Source organism: Mizuhopecten yessoensis, unplaced genomic scaffold (assembly GCF_002113885.1).
Source record: "Mizuhopecten yessoensis strain PY_sf001 unplaced genomic scaffold, ASM211388v2 scaffold10797, whole genome shotgun sequence".
Classification (NCBI taxonomy): domain Eukaryota; kingdom Metazoa; phylum Mollusca; class Bivalvia; order Pectinida; family Pectinidae; genus Mizuhopecten; species Mizuhopecten yessoensis.
In genome coordinates this window covers 707,189-727,474 of record NW_018408726.1, presented here as the reverse complement: position 1 = coordinate 727,474, position 20,286 = coordinate 707,189, and the positions used below count along the sequence as shown (strand labels likewise).

At 36.3% G+C, this 20,286-nt stretch overlaps 1 protein-coding gene across 2 annotated transcripts; it reads right to left on the bottom strand.

Moving 5' to 3' along the window:
- Positions 1-64: 64 nt before the first annotated feature.
- On the bottom strand, positions 65-20,286 carry LOC110462441. Of its 2 annotated transcripts, none has more exons than XM_021516397.1 (3): positions 20,227-20,286; positions 7,545-7,700; positions 65-1,288 (listed from the first exon to the last, which is right to left on the bottom strand). In XM_021516397.1, the coding sequence occupies exons 1-3, from the start codon at positions 20,258-20,260 to the stop codon at positions 1,068-1,070; spliced, it is 411 nt and encodes a 136-aa protein (XP_021372072.1). In that variant the 5' UTR covers positions 20,261-20,286; the 3' UTR covers positions 65-1,067. The 2 variants fall into 2 exon arrangements, with proteins under 2 accessions (XP_021372072.1, XP_021372071.1); XM_021516396.1 differs by lacking the exon at positions 20,227-20,286 and adding an exon at positions 14,321-14,689 and having other exon boundaries at positions 75-1,288.

The following is a 20,286-nucleotide window of genomic DNA, read 5'->3' as shown; positions in this document are numbered from 1 at the left end:
TTCATTTGAAAAAAAATTTGAAATGTGTTTCCCATTTATTGACAATGTTCGGACAAAATCGGTATTATATCATCTCAAATTGGATGTCAATACAGATACTGGCATTTCTGTGGCTCTTTACATATGTATGAGTGGTTTGAAAAACTGAATTCGACAAATGAAAAAAGCAAAGAACAACAACACCATATTTGACGATAAAATGACCTGTATTTGTTGATGGATTGTGACGAATAATGATTAAGCATAATGTGCATATTCAGAAGCGCAGTGGATGTGTTGTAAAAATCAAAGCTGTTCGTTGTGGGTGTAAATAACAAAATAGAATACACTGGATATTTTTGTAGCTTAGCACTGATGAATGTTGTGTAGTTTGGACAAAGGGAGATAATTTAGATAATAGCACCAAAGTGTCGTGTGATTGAAATTTGCAAAGGCTTTTGTCATAGACATATATGGCCTGTAAGCACTTTGTCTTGTTAAGTATACATTAATAATCAATAGATTACTCAACCACGTGGTATATACAAAATGTTATTGTTGCCGTACAACATCCCGTCCAAATGATATTTTGATTTATGTATCTTTAGGTACATACATTGAGCTAATAGAAAAAAGCTTAAACAGGCTTCCATCTCGAAGTTGGTTGTCGTTTCCCTGAAGTGAAACTCTCTGATTTTCTTCAAATAATAAATACTTCTTTTTATACCATATTCTGATATTCGACGCGATAAACGTTACAAACTCAATGTAAAATTGACTTTCATATTATCACTCTGGTTGTAACGTCCATAAAAATTCGCAAACGTGTATCTTCGGCAGAACGCACTGCATTTTTTTTCTAGACATGTATTGAGAATACCATTCTTATGAAAGTTGTAAGATCTGAATTTTTGTTGTTCAACTCCACTGCCTGTGTAGACATTTTTGAAGTTGGTGAGTTATTAAAATTCCCATGTAACTCGGGGACCAAATAAAAAAAGTCTTAACTGCAATCCCTTTATCTACCCTCAAAAAATCTCGTCCTTATCCCACCGCTATGCCTGTAAATTGCATCGATGCTATACACATTAAAATTGTTGATATTTTTCCATTGGAATTCGCATAAGATATTGCACGGAAGATATCAGATAAGCAATGGCCACGCATACTGTCAAAGAGGAACCAAAACCACACAGCACCATTGAGTACGGGGTCAGCTGATGCTCCGGGCTCACCTCCAGAAAGTGAATGCGATTCTTTGCACTCATAGCAGCAGACTCCTGACCAATATGTGTCCATATAAGGGCGGCTGCGAAGACAAAGATAGTAGATTTAATAAGATAAAATAGTTCTTGTTACATCCTACCTGAAAGGTTTAAAAAGTATTATACAAAAAATTGGTTTTATCAATTGACGTACCCATCTTAAACTCGAATATCTTTATGCACGGTATTGACACATGTCCAATGTTCGGGCTTTTGTTCATTTATCAATAACGGACGTCTGGTTACTCATGTACGTATCAGGTTTTTTGCGTTTTGAAACCAGAATGGGATTAGATTTATGATTTAACAGTGTTCTATGAACATTATTATGACGCCAATTTACTGTATCTGTGCTTACTTGTGCTTTCCGGTTTTTTCCAAATTAGCCAATATATCTATAACTACATTCAACCTGGATCCTTTGAAAAATGGACATGTTAACCAAGTGCAAAACAGTCTCCTTGTTATTCTAAACAAATCAAATATGTTTCCGATGAAATAGGATGATTCCGTTTAATAAATCAGGCATAAAATACCTAAATGACTTATAAGAATTTCCTGAACAGGTAGTAGTCAGTACAATCACGAGGTAATTTCGTTATCTCTCTTATGGTATGCAGTTATGTGAATGTCGGCAGGTAATTGTCTTCGTTCGAGGATGGCTTGTCGGGATTTTGACTACGTATAATTAGCAAATTACAGGTTATTAATCACGGTTTTATATATTAATTCGCAATATTGCTAAACTGTACATGTATGTTTTTTCACTTCAATTTGATATTTTCTAAACTTTTTTAGCCTGCATTGATATTTTCTTTTTTAAATCATTTAGTTATTCCTTTCACTTTCGTAACAATTGATAAATCATTAATACAGATATTATACGGGACAAAATGTGGATGTGAACTGTTGCTACTGTTTCAAGGGTAAATCATAACGGTTCTGCATATTCCGTCTTTGCGTATTGCAGAGTTATCTTCTCTTGGGAACAGGTATTGATTGTTACTTCATTGGTTTGTGTGAGAAAATTACGTCGTTTTTTCAAAAATTGATGACGTTACTCTCACAAACAAATGACGTAACAATCAATACCTGTTCTCAAGAGAAGATAACTCTGCAATACGCAAAGACGGAATAGTAGGTTTTGAAATATTTAAGCTGTAGTCAGATCTCATGTTAACAAATTTAACGCAGACTACCTAGGAATCCATGTATCGCTACTTTGAACATATACAAAATCTGATGTGTGAACGAACACCTATTCCGTCTTTGCGTATTGCGTTATCTTCTCTTGTGAACAGGTATCGATTGTTACGTCATTGGTTTGTGTGAAAACATTACGTCGTTTTCTCAAAAATTGACGACGTTACACTCACAAACCAATGACGAAACAATCAATACCTGCTCACAATACGCAAAACCGGAATACAACGAATTGAATTAGACAACATTGGCATGTAAAAATAAATTCGTGCTCAATCTTGAGACAGGATTGTTTATTGGTGTACATATGCTTATACCGTACATACATTTGTAAACAATCTACAACTGTCGCCAGTTTGTCTTATAGGAATATATGATGGAAATTCCACATTTCTACATGTCACATTTATGGTATGTTTTGTCTAAATGTAAAGGTAAATACCGGTGAGTAAATAAAGTTAACAATGTACATCGTTGACCGCTGTCCAACTTGTCTGAAGTGTCAGTATAGCGTCTCTGTATAGTCATCACATGCCGAATGTACAGACTGGTTCGACGACGTATACGACATGAGTTGCAATGTCAAACTCTGGCATTTATGTGACATTTAATCTCGGGATAAAAAACAGGAAATAATTAATTTTGTCGTCTGGTAAACAGGAAATGCATTTAGTTCATCATCAGCTTTGCTTATACATGCACCGGCATTCCTAACTTAACATTATGAGAAAACGATAAACTGTGAATAAATTAAACATACTGGGTACGATGTATTAGTCCATAACTTTATATTGCAATATTGCGAAGAAAATTATTGGAGACTTGGCAAAGGCAACATCCTTAGAATAGAATTCAGTTAAAGAAGTACTCCCAAATTGTAATGGTCGATTGATATTATGTTTAGGCTTTGCTTTATAATACCGTCACAGTTTTTAGTTAATCCTGATAGTGTGTGACCATTATTGTTGCTCAGATCTGCTGGTATAGACTTTACCTCGATTTTATGTAAATTACATTACTGGTATTTCTCGCACACTTTATTCCTTAATTATACATTTTCCAGATAAGATTGTTTATATAAGTTGAAATATGTTTCATAATTGCTATAAACAAAGATATAAAGTTTATATATTACATTCTATATAAATAAGTGTTATTGTGATGATTTCCGAGTAGCTCCTAACTTGAATTTAAGAAAATACTATATGAGTTTGACGCATAATATAAATGATAGCAGTTTGTTTAATAATTATGTTTAAAGCTTTGCGTATTTGCAGTTCAAAACACATATCGATATATGTGGCATATATACTGAATGTTCTGTTAGCAGACACGAACTAGCATATACCGCTGTACACGAAAATGTAATTTATCACATAGTGTACTGTGTTGTCTAGTGGATATACCCATTTTTTGCGTATTAATCCATTGTAATACGACCTATCAGCCCTCTGATTGGTTGTAATTTTTAATTGTTTCAAATTGTTAAAAGTACATGACGTCACAGGCTTACGGACTGGAGTCAAAATGTCGTCTTTTTACATTTCAAGGTTGCATGAAAACAGTCGTTTTACACGAATAAACGCAACAAATATTGATTATGTGATTAAAAAGATCTTTCACTCGATCCATTTGAAACTCGTCACAAATTGTTCATGTTAGCCCGGCATAGGCTCGTTTTATAAATCTCATATGAAACGGAAACTCATGTAAGTTCCTATATATATACATGACGTCAGCATTCATTGAATAGGTTTAACGCACTGATCTACACAATATCAGACATACTTCATTTACATCAATCTTAACCAGATGACATATGATATTAATTTCGTATATGTCAGTGTGTATCTGCTTTGTATATTTCTGTATTTAGATTCCCATATCCCATTGCATCAGCTGTTATAGTGATGAGGTGTATAGAGAGGATTAAAGCCAACATTTAATATAGGGAGGCACCAACAACAGGAGACAGCAAAAACAAATGGACTAAATTAGCTCTTTTTATATCATTATATAAATAAATTAATCTGACAATTGTTTACTTGAATGCAGGCAGTGTTTGCGTGATAGCAAGGCATGCCGGAATTTATCTCTTAAAGCAACATAGTTACTAAGATAATTTACCTATCTAACATTGAAATTCAATTCTCAAACGAATACGACTATAAGTATGCATACATCTTCGATCTATAAGATAAATAGGTACTTACAAATCATATGTAAAAACAATATTACTTTAAGTTTTAAAATGGTCTTTTTATGTCTGTCCTAACTAGACATTTAAGTGGGCGTGACGTCTTATGTAGTCAACCATGTTTTGCATTTACGAATTAGTTTTATGATATTTCAAAATGTAAACACTTACATATTTGTAGCGGAACTCCATGTTAGCAGTATATTTGTGTAAATTTTAAGGCTCAAATTATGAAATGTATTATCTCAACGGTGGCATTGGTAACATTGTATTTGCGTCGGACAACAATGGCGTCGAATTCTTCTGATGACACCTCAACAACAGAATGTTAACACTTCTGTATTATCACTTCTATCACTAAGATATCAACACATGCATCACGTATAATACTAGAAAATATCAACATTATAGCAGTATTACGTCTCGAACTGGAAATTACCAACAATATAATATCATGTCTAATACTTAATATATCATTAAAATTATTGTATCATTTTTTATTCTGAAAGAATAGGCATAAAACAATAACTGCCTCTAGTGTTAATACTGGAAAATATCCAAGTCTGTTAAATACAGTGGATATATAACAGAAACTATTAACAACATAGAGCAATAAAGTCGTTGAAATGTTTATTTTTATTTTTCACATTCACGCGCATTCAGGTTGTTGTAAGTTGATTCATTGTCACTATATCTGTTAAACTGTTAAACTAAGCTTGGTTGCCTTTAAAGTGAGATAAATTAAAGCATAAATACATCATTTAGGTCCTTTGTCAATGCCTCAAGATATACATAAATTAAACGCTCGCTTGATTTGCGAAACAGACTCCAGGAAATAACTGTTAAGTTAAGTGAGAGTTAACAGATAGGTGATGTTAAAGGCCGTGTAGGTTTAACGTATGTTCAGTGACAGGTGTCGATATAGAATATACTCCTTGTTGGTTCGTATTTAAAAAGACAACACGTTTCTATAGACAGTAAGTGTCAGTAACTACACTGCTCGTTTAATTAAGAAGGAATCGGAATAAGTTTAAGACCAGACATACCTAATTAGGTTAATAGACTATCGATATGACAGATAACCCACATCACGTATGTATCGTGTTGTGCTACCATGGTAGTCACATTGAAGTGTATCGTAAGGCAACAGTGACAGCAAAGGAGGTTAACAGAATTAAGTAAAGTTTGGCTTCATTAAAGGGGAACATTGACAAAGTCTGTTGTTGACGATATGTCAATGCCTTGCTTTGAGTTTACAAAGTCAATTTTGTTTAACATAGCACTCATATTCAGTTTGGAATACAAGTCACCAGATCCCATGTTTTACACCCACGCAGTAGTGTATATTGTAATCTAAAAAACTGAGATATGAGAAATAAGTCAATGTACATGTATTGTATTTAATGTGTTTAATCTCCGCTAATAATATAATGTTGTTCTTAAAGGTTTGGTTTGGTTTCGTTTAGTATTGTTTAACGTCCTATCAACAACTATGGTCATTTAATGACCGTCTCCCCTGTGTGCTAGATGCATGCATGAAGTGTATGCGTGTGTGTTTTGGGAGGCTGCAATATGTTCGTGTTTGTCTCCTTGTGATAGCGCGGAACTGATGCCGACTTCATATTGCTACCTCACTCAAACATACTGCCGAAGACACCCAGCAGGACAGCCCACCCGGTCACATTGTACTGACAACGGGCGAACCAGTCGTCCCACTCTTAAATTGCTGAGAGTTAAGCAGGAGTAGAAACTACAAGTTTTACAGACTCGGGTATGTCTCGGCCACGGAACAGAACCCAAAGCCTTCCTCACAGGGGCGAACGCTCAACTAAAGGCAAAAAGTGAGGCATTGTCAAAGGAGACATTAAGAAGAGGAAAGTTGTTTAGAAAGAAGAGAAAAGATAATATCCCAAATAGGTCGCCTCTTACGTTCGTGTAATGATGGCAGCAGGTACAATTCCTACGCCCTACCTGCAGGGACTTTGTTCTTAAAGAATGTGTTGCATGTCAAACATAAAAGGTAACATTAAGTACCAGGAAACGGCTAAAGTAAAAAACAATGTAGTTTTCAATGTTGCTGGTATCTTCTTAAGTAATAACATGTGTTTATATAAAGAACAAAGAAACATGATTGTTAAGCGGGGAAATATTCAGGATATAGGATAATATCTCTATTCTAATGTATACAAAAAGCTACGGAATCAGGTTATACAAAGCTACCGATGAAATATGTTCAGTATATCAAATGGATGAAATCTTCTGTGTTTCTTATTTTTTTACCGTGCAATTCTTATGTCTTTCTAATAACAAGTTTAAACTATACATGTACCATATGAAACTCAATTTATTACAAATAATTTGTCATATAGGTATACTGAAAACACGCCATAACCCTATACTTCGTATAACATACATGTATTTACCGTTTAATATTTTGTATTTTTATAGTGATCAGCATATGAAGCATGTTTGTAAGTAATATTATATGTCTATAACCATAACGTAAAGAACTCCATGTATATATCAGTAAACTGTTGATATTAGTCATTAAAACGTTTGCCTGTTAGTGCAAGATTTAGGTTAGTAAGGAACAGTATTTTGATATCAATACTGGTGCATCAGTTATAAGTATGATATATCTTAAATCAGTTGTCATTGATTACATTTACATTACATGATTACTGTAATTATTTGAAATCATGACATGGTGTTATCTGAACTAGGGTATATAGGCGTTCAATGTAATTACTAATCAATCACATACCTAGAACAGTGTGTCCATACTAACCTCTCAAGTAAAGTTATTCAAACAATAAAGAACGAGAGATAATTATTTATATTTCATAGCAAGATTGGTGAACTCAGTATATATTAATTTAATTGCTAAAACTGATTCGTACCTGATGTAAAGTAGCAGGGAGCTGCTAGAAATGCTGCTATATTTGCCAGACGTTGGACTCCTGTAACGACGAGAGACATGAATAGCCCGAGGTACAGTGACAGGAGGGCGATGATGGCGAGCACCTGGTTACCTACCGCTGTACTATACTCGTACTCTGTAACAGGCAAAAACAACTGAACGTTTAACTATGTAAGGATATAGAACTTCGTTAGCCCAGCCATTAATAATTACAGTGATTACACTATACAGCACGAGACAATTTCAAGTTTTCCACTGGTAATTCACTAACATATTAATGTTGTATAATATCAAATCAAACACATTCAGCTTAAAAGTGGGTGATTATTTGGGATACATTGAATACACCAAAAGATATAATACTGGTCCGTACTTAGAGGTTCACGTGTTTCTATTGAATGTGGCCTACCGGTCAAGCTATACTCATATATTACATAATATAAAAGCATGAGTACTAAATGTAACAAAACTACTTGGCAAATCACACATATATATAGCTGACGATTTATCTGTAACAAACCTACAGTGTTACATGAAAACAAGTTAATACATTTATAAACAATCTTTCAAGATTAGAATTCACAAACATGTGGTACAATGTAGTAAAGCTACAGAATACCAAACACAAAAATATGTGATATGTAACAAAACTTCCCATTAACATGTAATACATAGGTGTATCACAAATCTGCAAGATAATGTCATAATCACGTGATACGATGTCATCAAACTACATAATTATACGCCAGGGTCGATTAGCACATGAACCTCACTCGAGGATTGAATCTTTGTTTTCTTTCACAATCATGTACTTGCTTAGTTTGTTCTACAATGTAAGATTATCCGCTCGCTAACGCATCACTAGAGCAATGCATTCATTTAAACTTTCCTAGTTCAGATAAGGTATCAATCAGTACTGGTATGGTATACGTCATAGGTTTCCTAGCTAAATTAACGCTTGCATCGATACTTCCTTGACTAGTGCATTGACAGGGTATATGTTATTAGGCAATTCTTCCAGGCCAGGATTTTTGTTTCAAAGTCATGCATTATTTTTTTAATACAAATTGTCTTTACTGAATAATCTTTCAGGCCAAGTACTGCTTTTTAGAATCTTTTGCCATGTTTTGAAAAAAACGGGTTGGTTTAGTTTTATGAAGTTTTATCCTCTTCCCCCAGCTTATACCTTTTGGAAAATCAGGAATATTGTGAGAATGAACACGGTTGCCTAGGCAACTAATAAGGTAGGGAAGTGAGACCTAGTAATTTTCATTGGGAAACAGCTGACTTTTCTTTCCTGTGTAACCCGCTGATATATCGGGGCATCGAACTACGAAACGACAATCATTTGAGTGTATGCCACCAAATATATGTCATTCCGGTGCTGGCTCCATACATTGACTTTGAATCAGTATCTTGTCATCGCAAGCAACGCAAGGCAGTGTCAGCACCGTATAACACTGTACACAGTACGATTCTGTTCAGCCGATTATAAGCGCATCATTCATCCTCCAGCTTTTGTTGCAATTTTATGGGAACATTTTAACAGCTGCAATGGAAATCTGTTTTGCCTTTAAATATGTCTGACTTGTGTATATTTATCAATATAGCTGTTATTTTTGTCTCAGTAAAATTGTTCAAATGGGCTTTGTGGTAGCTGGTATGTTTTATTCCATGTGTATTATGTCTATTGTAGTTTACTTATGTTTCGCTTCAACTGAAGTTCAGCGTTGAGCCCCGATCACAAAAAAAGGAGAATCACGAAAGCAATAATAAGTTTATAATGTGAAACATTTCAAGATAAGTTAAACGCCAGTTAAATCCCTTTACGTTTAACGACGCAATAAGTAATACCTGCCAATGGGTATAGTCTTTACAAGTCAAGCAACATAATAATACAACATACAGCTTCACGGTCGTCGGAACGGTCAAATGATATGTTAAGCCCTGTATATTCACACAGTGGTAATATTGGTCCATTAACCAATATCATCGAGAGTCATACTATGAACTTAACGGTCCATCAACACAACATCATATAGAGCCACAATGTGGTCTTAACAGCTCAATAAAACACAATGAAAGCAAACAGGCTATAAGGTAGCTTTATTGACGCATACAAACTATAAGTTCATACCGGGACAAACGGTAGAAAAAGATCACCACCAGGTGTTCCAAGGGAGACTGACCTCTCAGACAAATACGACATATATCTGTGCTATGTTGTTTTAGTAGTAGTGTTTAACATTCAAGTGATTTGTCTTGTACTTTAAGATGGATGAAGCAATACGTATAAGTGGAGCTAGCTAATTTTGTATATTACATATTGTATCCGAGGGTTATGTTAAAAACAGTATTGCCTTTTGTCCATGCTGATTCGGATTGATTTCAATGTACTGTTGCATTGATGTAAATAGTTATTTGTATCAAACTTCGTTATGTTGTCCAGCATTTTCCCCGTGCAGGTTTGCGGAAATAATACACATGCTATACACGACTGTACGTAGCAAAAACGGCTTATATGTATACAAGGCCCCTTGTAGAATCGATCATTTTCTTCAGTATCTTCCTCTGAAAGAGCACCCCTTTGATATTTCAGTGAGGTAGCACTATAAAGTCAGCATCAGAACCGCGCCATTGCATGGAGGCAGACATACCGCTTCCAGTACACATATATATACATGTAACAACACATACACAATGCAAGGAGGCACGTCATTAAATGCCCTTAGCTATTATAAGGACGGTAAATTCAATAAAACTAAAACCAAACCTTATTATTGTTTTCAACGATATTTCGTAAACTTTTTTTTAAAGTGTTGATATATGTGGTATCCCAATGGTATTTTGACTTCTATCTTTGACGTAATATAAAGATGAGAGGAAGGCACGATGAGAAATGGATTCACAGAGACAACTTGAATCTCTGATGATTAATTATGTGGTTTTACGAGCAAATAAACATGACACCAGTGTCATTAGACACTAATGACCAGTAACTGTAATCACGTCATTAGTTTAATTAACCACAACTTTAATAGCATCTTATGTGGAAATAGGAGTACTGCTGTATGCGAGCTACATATTACTTTGAATACCAAAACATACCGTCTGTGATTTCAGTTAGGCGATTGAGAGGAAGCCGGTCGTGCGCCAAGTATTTTGCCTTTTTTAACTTACCTAGACGTTGAATAGTATTGTTCACGACTTCAACATGTGTCCAACATAATCTAAATGAGACACTGAAACACTAATCTAGTCAAGTTGAATTGCTTTAACTTAAGGCCAATGGGGTAATTATCCCACAATCCGTCCCGAATTACAGGTGATTTATCAGGTGTTGACCAATCCTGAAATACACATTTAGATATACTGATGCCGATGTCAGTTAATTGTCTAGTGTCTTGCTTGGCAACACCTCGGTTTTGGGCGTTCGCCCAGGTGAGGAAGGCAATGGGTTCTGTCCATAGGCCGGGACATACCAAAGTCCTTAAAAATAGTAGTTGTTATTTCCTGCTCAACGTTCAGCATTTAAATGACTTTAGCTGTTAATAGCATGTGTCTTACGAAGGGTGGGAAGTCCTTAAGGAGTTTCCACCCTTCGTAATACACATGTTTTTCTTATCGTATTTTCGTGTCGTCATTTCCGTATTGCGTATCGGGCATTCCATTACCGTAGTGTAAATTATAGTAACACCGGGTAAACAATAGTACACGTGCGTGACGTGATATGTCAACACCCGATATCTAGACTTAACTTGGAAATGTGTAATCACACGTACTTCAGAAATAAAGCTTATGATACAAAGACATTAATTAACTCACGGGAAAACACTGACATACGATCAGACGACTTCAAGAAGGTCGTATATGAGGCGCCTGGAATGCAGACTGATGTGTTTTGTTTACCGACCTCACCTGTACGTATCACGTGCTAACAGTAGTTCACAAGCTCTTGGTCGCTACGACTTTTGTTGTCGAGCGAGTTACGCTCTGTCAGATAAATCGGTTCACAAATGCAATTACAATAACTCTGTGAAAATAGTGGTTTGTAAAATATCAAGATCCCTATAAAATGCAAGTGCATGTGCGTGCACGTAATAACGGCATACCATGCGATAGCCTATGGTTACATATGTACCTGACATGTTAATATACCATGCGTAAGCAGGCTATGGAATGATGTCCAAAGTGTACATGATTGAGAGTAATTTTGTTCCATAAAAGAACAGTAAATTGACAAATAAATATAGTAATTTAATTTATTTCCGTCGTTTATGGTATATTAAATAAAATAAGTGTCATTGTATAAATTCTATCCCTCTGCAAAAAGTTCCGATTATTTTCAAGGTAGACAACTCTCATCAGGATCAAAATAATTGTAAAATGTAAAATAAATTAATTATAAAGACTTTGTGTGTATTTGGTTCAATTTTTCACTCTTTTTGTATGTAACTATGTGTCCTGTTTGATTTTGGCTTGCATTTAATAACTTTTATCCATATAGTTTCAATAAAAAAAACGCTTTTTGTAACATGTTGTAGATATTTTATGATAAATAAAATATTTGTAGGGTTGATTAGCGATGTTTCTTTTCATTATTTTATTGTTGTAATAGTTTTGAACAATGCCACACGCTTAAAAAATGTGAAAGTGTTGAATTTGACAAAAATTTTCGGTATTTTTTACAAATAAATCCCCAGTTTATCGGAATGCTTAGATTTTCATAAAATCATCTCTACATAGTGACATAACCATCATGTGAAAATTTTATTGAATTCTGATGGCTAATTGCGAAAGGGTGGAGCCTCCTTAAACAAAATTAAACCAAACCAAAGCAAACTTACAATAACTATGTGCATCTCACTTACACTTGAATTGGAACATTTGTAGCTTCCTTGTCTGGAAAAAAAAACTAATGGTACATACGATGCGCATATTTTATTTTCAATACAGAAAATCCTGATATTTTATACAAGCTTTAGATTAATTTCTTCACTTTGGCTGAAAATCCCAAGAGGTGGAGGCTGGAGTGTTACTACAGGGCCCAGTTGATCAGACAGTGGTAAGCATAATCACTGTCTAACGGTATTTTCAGCCTTTAATAATTTCGTCAATATACAAGGTACAATCTCACAATTTTGCATGTAAATTTACACTACTAAATATTTGATAGGCTTGAAATATTCAAAAGTTGTAGCTAATTCAATGGTTGTATTTTAAAGATACACCATCAACCAAACGTTGAGCTATCTCTGATTAAGCTTATCATCTTTTGAACTACTGGGCCCCTGGTGTTAAGTTAACGGTTATAACGCAACTATGTTCACATCGTCGAAATGTTAATGAAGTCACGTGATGTGTCTTTGGTATTTCCGATAATGTGTCCCGTGTCATCTAGGTTATATGTATGAATATGCAATAGTATTAATTGTGACCTTTTATTCCGGTGTCGCTTTAATCTTTCTGTAGGTCAAACAAGTATGACCCATGTGATTCTACAAGCCAAGCCTATACATGAATGTTTTACTCTGATGAAATTTTTTAATTATCATATTCCAGCAGAAATATTTATATTTTTTCCCTATTGTGAATAATTTGTTATTCAAATTCACCGCTAGTTAAAACTCGAGAAATCACTTATGCCTATTTAGCGGAACTTCGTAATTGTTGTCTGTTCCAATATACTGCTGCTAGTTTAAGGGACTAACAGGCCTGCTTCGTATCACAGAATGTTACCGTAAGCTGCGACTAGCATGGTGCCTCTGCAGAATCGGATATAGTGGTGTGCACATAAAGGTTAAAATGCGCACAACAAACGGAGCTTGCGGTTGTCGGCGATAGATGCAGTTACTTTTATACATGGTACATGTATATATATACTATCAATGTATAAAGTTAAGAACAGTGGGGTGTCACGTGTGCTGGCAACACATATACCAGACCACGACGATGACCAGCTGTTAGGTCGTTTCGAATATTGCTTTATGAGTTTTGAAAGCGTTTTATATTAAACTTATGCAAAACACATCTTAAAATGGTTCGAGGTTTATGTGTTTTAACATGGGAGTGTTCGTAAAGTTATTGTAATGCGATGTCACTTAGATTGTAACAGATTGTTTAAGTGTGTGCAAAGACAATTGCTTAATTAAAATATTGCGAACACTAACAGGAAATGGGACGATTTTTAATTGCGATCGCTTTTAGAATACAAGTACAAGCAACGGGTGCACTGTTAGCTTTTTTAGTCATGTATCTATCAACATGTGCAGATATTTCAAAGTACGTAATAGATAACGATTCGGTATTGATATACCGTGACGTAAATAAAGTGATGGTGCACTAAGTATAAACCATATATATATATATATCACTTGGTGTTAACCACGGGTCACAATGCGGCCGACCTGGGTAAGTGATGTTAATAGTGCCACGTACCTTCTGTATATCATTAATACACGATATATGTACGATCACGTATAACTTCATATAAAATGAACTCAAATAAAGAAAACCTGTTTTCAAAATGACTGCCAGGTTAAAAACGTATACACTAGTTTACCCTTCATGCACGTGCATTCGAATATTATCAAGGTTTCATGAAGAATGTATTAAAGGGAATTCACACAATGCATCACACAACTAATGACGACACAAATTTATAAATACACACTGGTTAATTTAAATAATAACTCTGTGAATTTCTGCAATAAAAGATGAACAAGGTGAATTGTAAACGAAATAAACACTACTTACCATTTACCCAGGAGAAATGTGCACTACTTTTGTCTTGATTGTATTTTTCTAAATACGTTTGATATTCACAACTTTTAGACTGTTTCCCACATGATAGTATAAACCAAATTCCTTTTAGGGTCATCCCCTGATGTGTTATTTCCCATCCGGGTGCGAAAATTCCAATAGTAAAGAATAGTCCTCCAAGTGCTGCCGTAATGAAGAGAGCGATTCGAATCCAGGGGGTGAACATGTTTGTATAGTGTGTGGGAAAGCCCGCGTTGTATTGACGACGTCGATAGCGACTTGTATCAGTTTATAACTTTCATGTTACAGTTTTGATGTATGGCCCGTTTGGTAGGTGTACCGTAAATACTGTACATTTCATTGTTTTACCTATATAATGTATACACAAAAAAGCAGCGTCACGCATCAGGGAGCGCAGGGTTGTTTCAGGTTACGTAGACATTTAGCTCTCTCTCTCTCTCTCTCTGGCATTGTCAGCTTGAACGAATTAAAGAAAAAAATATAACCTTATCTATAATTATCAGACATCTTGCAAAAATTTGGTGTAAGAAATGAAAGGCAGTATAGAGTGTCATTATACAAAAATAGAGCGGTTTAATGGCTTAAACCCATGTAAAGTGGCTATCGTTCCTTTATGACAACACTGTGTATTCAGTTCCTAAATAAAGCTACACTGTCACACAGTGCGTAATTAGTTTAACCAGGTAAATACATTGTTTAGTTAATGGGAGTCTATTACAAAAACGATGGGCTTTTTTAATACTGAGATAAACAAAATACATGATTCGGAATTAATTTTATTTACGAAGGAAAGAAAGATCATGGCTTTTATGGCTTTTATCAGGCGCTATCTTTTACGTTTGTGTTTATAACTAGATTGGGAGCGAAGGGCGTTACACAATTATCCATGATGTATAACATGTTTGGTTTTAATTAACTTCTATACATCACTAACAAGACAACTATTTTATCTTTTATGATTTTTCATGATCAGGGAAAAAACGAGGAAATGCCTCAAGTACAATGTATGAGCGATATGCCGATTTTTAACCAGCCAACAATTGCTCTGAATTCAAACAGTGGATATGTAACTCAACAATACAAATCATTTTTCAAATATAACAAAGTAGTTTACCTGTAAGTGTACTTATCTCCTAAAGAAACGAGTATTCGTCTTTGCATATTGCAGAGTTATCCTCTCTTGGGAGCAGGTATTGTTTGTTACGTCATTGGTTTGTGTGAGAAAATTACGTCGTTTTCTCAAAAATTGATGACGTTACTCTCACAAACAAGTGACGTAACAATCAATACCTGCTCCCAATAGAAGATAACTCTGCAATACGCAAAGACGGAATTGTCTTAGGCTAAAAATAGAAATGACTTACATATGACGTGTTTGATAATCTTATATTCCCTTTTATTCATTTGTTTATTTTTCGTTCTGGCAATGTACGTTTTGACGGACATTGCTGTTTCTGTATGTTTCTGGCACATTGGACATTATAAGGACACGCAGCCTCTGTTATGACACATCAAGCTAGTGTCGTCGTCAGCTCAGACAAAATACAGTCGATACAACAGAATTTAAAAAAAAAAGATTAAAAAAAAATGCAATTGATGTAATGGAATCCAAAACGAGTATTATAAATCTAATATGAAGGGAAACGAATGACTGGTTAACTGTATAATTGTGATCTGAAGAGAAATTGCACTTGACCTTTTCTGAAACGATGACAATTGCGTCCGCTTCACAATGACGTGACGTCATATTGATTGCTCTTATAAGATTGTGACGTCATTTCCGGAGTGATATTACACGTTACATAAACAAAATCCATGATTCCTGATCAGCAGTTTCCAACCTAAAGATGGCGCCTTCATAAAACGGGGAAGAGTGTGGTGAATTTTGGGAAGAGTTATCACCCTTAGACCGTTAACCGCGCCAACAACCTCGCTGTGACGTATTGGCGCGGTCTCTTTACATCCTGACAATCAACTGAACGCACGTAAGTGATTTTCCTTCGCATATTCTGATAGATTTTGGGAGAGCAGTTCCCAACTACATGCTGTGACGGGTATGTAACCACACACCAAATGTACGACATTTGATGTCGAAGTGCGTTCGAAGTCCCCTCTCGCTCGCCACGTGCGCTGACCTACGTGAGAATTTGGGACAGTTGTATTAGTGTATTGTTATTTATTTAATTATTTTTTAGGGGTTATTCAGAGTCGGCGGTTCGCTGCCGTTCTCATATTTATATTTAATTTAATTCAGTTAGCTTTTACGGAGCTCCATTCGCCTGTACAGTGGGCCGCCCGTAATGGCGGAATACGTATGACAGGCGAGACTTCGTTAGGTTTGAATTATTAGTTTTATATTGTAGGATAATTATTATATGTATAGCTAGGTTTATATTACATCAGGTTAGGAATTAGTTATTTTAGGAATTAGAAATTATTTTGTAAACTGTTAATTGTTATATGTTTGTAGTCGTTTAAATTTTGTACGGGACAGATACATACTAATAGCAACGGTGATATACCGTCCTTGTTCATCATTTTGTAATTGTTTAATTAAGTGTAGGCCTATTGACTTGTTTCTTTATTAGAACACAGACATTTGTCCATATTTTGTAAAGGCTGCGATAAATTTAGGCCCTGCAACGACGAACAAAATCATTGAGATAAGAGGTGAGGGCGACCTCACCCTACAACAACGCATGTCTAATTCCAGGACAGGCATTGCAAAGTGGCAGAAATGGCTATGTGATGGGGTCATCGCGGGCTTAATGGTCACTGCTCCTGTAGCGGTGCAGGCACCACCCTGTCGACTTCATCACAGGCAGATAGGCTTAATAGACAAGAGGACGCAGTGATGGACATGCATCATCAATTTAAGGAGCTGCAGGTCCAGGTAAGGGACTTGGTGGTTACATTGGAGGCAGAGGCTCTGAAAAAATCAGAAGAGAGCATGGCGGCTTGTGCTGCCTCGCCTCCAAAGAAGACCTCTAATCCAGCCACTATGCTACTGACTTCACCTAAGGGTGGTCAGTATGTCAGTAGCCAAGGACAACAAACAAATAGCTGGTCACTCTGGGGGGATAGATGTGCAACTCAGTCTACCTCTATGCTACTTGAGGGTATACCATATACTGACCCTCGGGCAATGGTTCCTAAACAGAAAGAGTCCTGTTTTGACCCTATCCTACAGGCTATCCCGAAGGATGGGAGGTATGTAAGGGGTCAGGGTCAGGGGTCACATGTGTCAACATGGACTACTGGAGGTACCAGTGCTCCCATTGCACCAAATGCTTCTAAGTGGGGGTTTAAGTTAGAATCTTCCCCACATGTGGAGGAGGAAATAAATCTGCCTTTGGGACACATCAGGACATGCCTATCATCGCCCAATAAAAGGGAGACTGACTTCCTGTTGGAAGATGTCAAGCCTAGTTTGACGCTTCCCAAGCAGGGAGGGGGGAATTATCCTCGGGGATATGACCCTTCGCAGCTGTCTTTCCAACATGGGGAAGGTAACTTACCCCTAAGCCATACGCTGCCATACGCCAATGGCGGGTTAAATAATTATCCCCTATCGGGGTACATAGACGCTCAGTTAGGGCAAAAGCAGGTTAAATTAGAGCACCATACTACTCCTGTTCGTGATCTGCCTTCGGCCGTTGCGGGTGCTCACGCAAAAGAACCCTTAGCAAGCGCAGTAAATCTTGGCGTAGCTACAACAGCGCGTGCTACCCGCGATGAAGGAAGAAATAGACGGACTTGTGACAGGTCGGACAACAAACGTCCTGTACGGCGCACGCATCGCATAATACGCGCCAATCACAGGGAACGCGCCGTGCTCCTGTAAGGCGTAGACGTAATGATTCGCCGGAGAGTGACAAATCTGACCCCAACTTCTCCAGTGAGGAAGAGGGGGACAGCGATACGTATTCAGAGGACTCATCCGATGACTAACAGAGGCATCGCTAAAAGAGTAGGAGTCCTCCGCGACACAATATGACCACTTATTCAAGGAGCGGTGGGAGCCCTTTGCTCTTAAATTCGAGAGAATTATAAAAGACAATAGATGGTCGGACTGTAAGACTGTAAATCAATCTTTAAATTATTTTCCATGAAACCGCAGTTATTCCATGCCAACAATTCGTTTGTTTACATTAAAAGTAGACACCATTAAGCAGAAGCGGCAAAATCCGGAAATTTGGGAGGGGGTGTGATATCACTTTTCTAGGGGGTGTGATATCACTCCAAGGGGGTGTGATCAACTTGTGGAAATTTTAGACTTATTACACATACAAAAAGGGTGTTATTATTAGTAAACATATGATAAACAAGTGGATATGTTCTGAATAATATTTTCTAAAATTACACTTGTTTGCAGTTTCATTTGGGTTTACTGCAAACGGGTCCAAATTTCAGAGTTTCTTTTTGACTCCTTTGGGTCTACACTTTTGCAGACCCATCATTGAATATAACAACATTCATTTCCTATCCCATGCACAACGAGGCCATAAATAATTTCACAGATTACCAACAGCTTCACGAGTTGTTTCCCTTTGGACAGTTCGCCCCAGAACGTGCATATGTACCTTTCCTTAGTTAGTTGCGTGAAGTATGCCCAACACTCGATATCACGATTTTTCAAATTTTCGACATACTGTACAATATTCAGCTTCTGAATCTTATGAGGCTCGACATAAGGCATCGTTGAATTTTGAATGTTTTAGCGGCACGACATCTGACATTCAGAAATACCTGTGGAAATGGTGGGGGAGTTTTTCGAGAGTGTTGGGGGAGTGTGTTTGAAGGACGAATCGGTTTTCTTCCTTCTCAGTGCTATGGTTTAGCCATTTGAATGCCGCGTGGCTCGACATACGACATTTTTATTTTATTTTCCTTTCTATTGATGACCACTACTTGATCAATGGTTAACCACAACTGACCTGTACTGACCACTATACTCAATTACTACTGACCACTTCTAAACCACCATTTGACCACTATATAATTTTATACGGACTCTTATATACTACTGCAGACAACCACATGAGGAAACGACATTTTGATGTAGCAACTACATGTATCTCACTATCTTCATTAAGATTCATCAGCAAATATATAATATCAAACTTTTGCTGTATACAAAGGCACCAGTCGGCCCACAAACCAGGTACTGACCGTAGGTTGGTGGTTTTTCTTCCGGGAACTCCGGCTTTCCTCTACCGCCAAAACCTGGCACGTCCTTAAAATGACCATAGCTGTTAATAGGACGTAAAACACACACACACAAACGTTGAGACAAGTCTAACACGTAGATTGTTAGTGCATGAAGTAAAAGGTTGTTATAACTACCTCATTCATTTTGAAGTGATCGATAATTTCACAGAATGTATGAATGTATGGTTAACTTTTTTGTTTCTTAGATGATACATTTACAATGATCACCGTTTCACTCGATAACGTTTTTATTGAATTGTCGGCTTATTTGTCGATAACTTAAGTAGAAAATGTGACAAAATTCGTTGAAGAAAAATACTTTTTTCACAAATGTTGTAAAAAGTAGATAAAGTGCAATATCTTTGTTTACGTTTTAAGAAGCTCGTTAATATATGGCCTCATAAAATAATTATTTTCCCTTATGTTCCCTATATAGCTAAAGTATGCTCCTTCCATTTAACTTTAGAATCGAAAAGTACCTCATAAATCTTCATCTATGGTAAAATTTAACATTCCGCCGAAAAACTAGTTCTCTCGAATAAGAGATAAAAAAAACCTGAAATCAACTATACCAATTTAACGTCCACTTGTTAAGGGAGAAAAAGAAATTGTTTCAATAATGATTCGATTTTATTAGGTTTAGCGTCCCCTTAAGTAAAGCAACAAACCTGCACTAAATGGATGAGAGGGTTCAAATTCCATCTTATACGTAATCCAAGGTAGGTTAT

Bases quoted from the DNA above. Each gene is read 5' to 3' on its own strand.
- LOC110462441 (XM_021516396.1), bottom strand. From the start codon at position 14,552: ATGTTCACCCCCTGGATTCGAATCGCTCTCTTCATTACGGCAGCACTT. The intron at 7,701-14,320 runs GTAAGTAGTGTT...TGCCTGTTACAG, and splicing joins ACATTTCTCCTGGGTAAATG to AGTACGAGTATAGTACAGCG. The intron at 1,289-7,544 runs GTACGAATCAGT...TTGTCTTCGCAG, and splicing joins TCCCTGCTACTTTACATCAG to CCGCCCTTATATGGACACAT.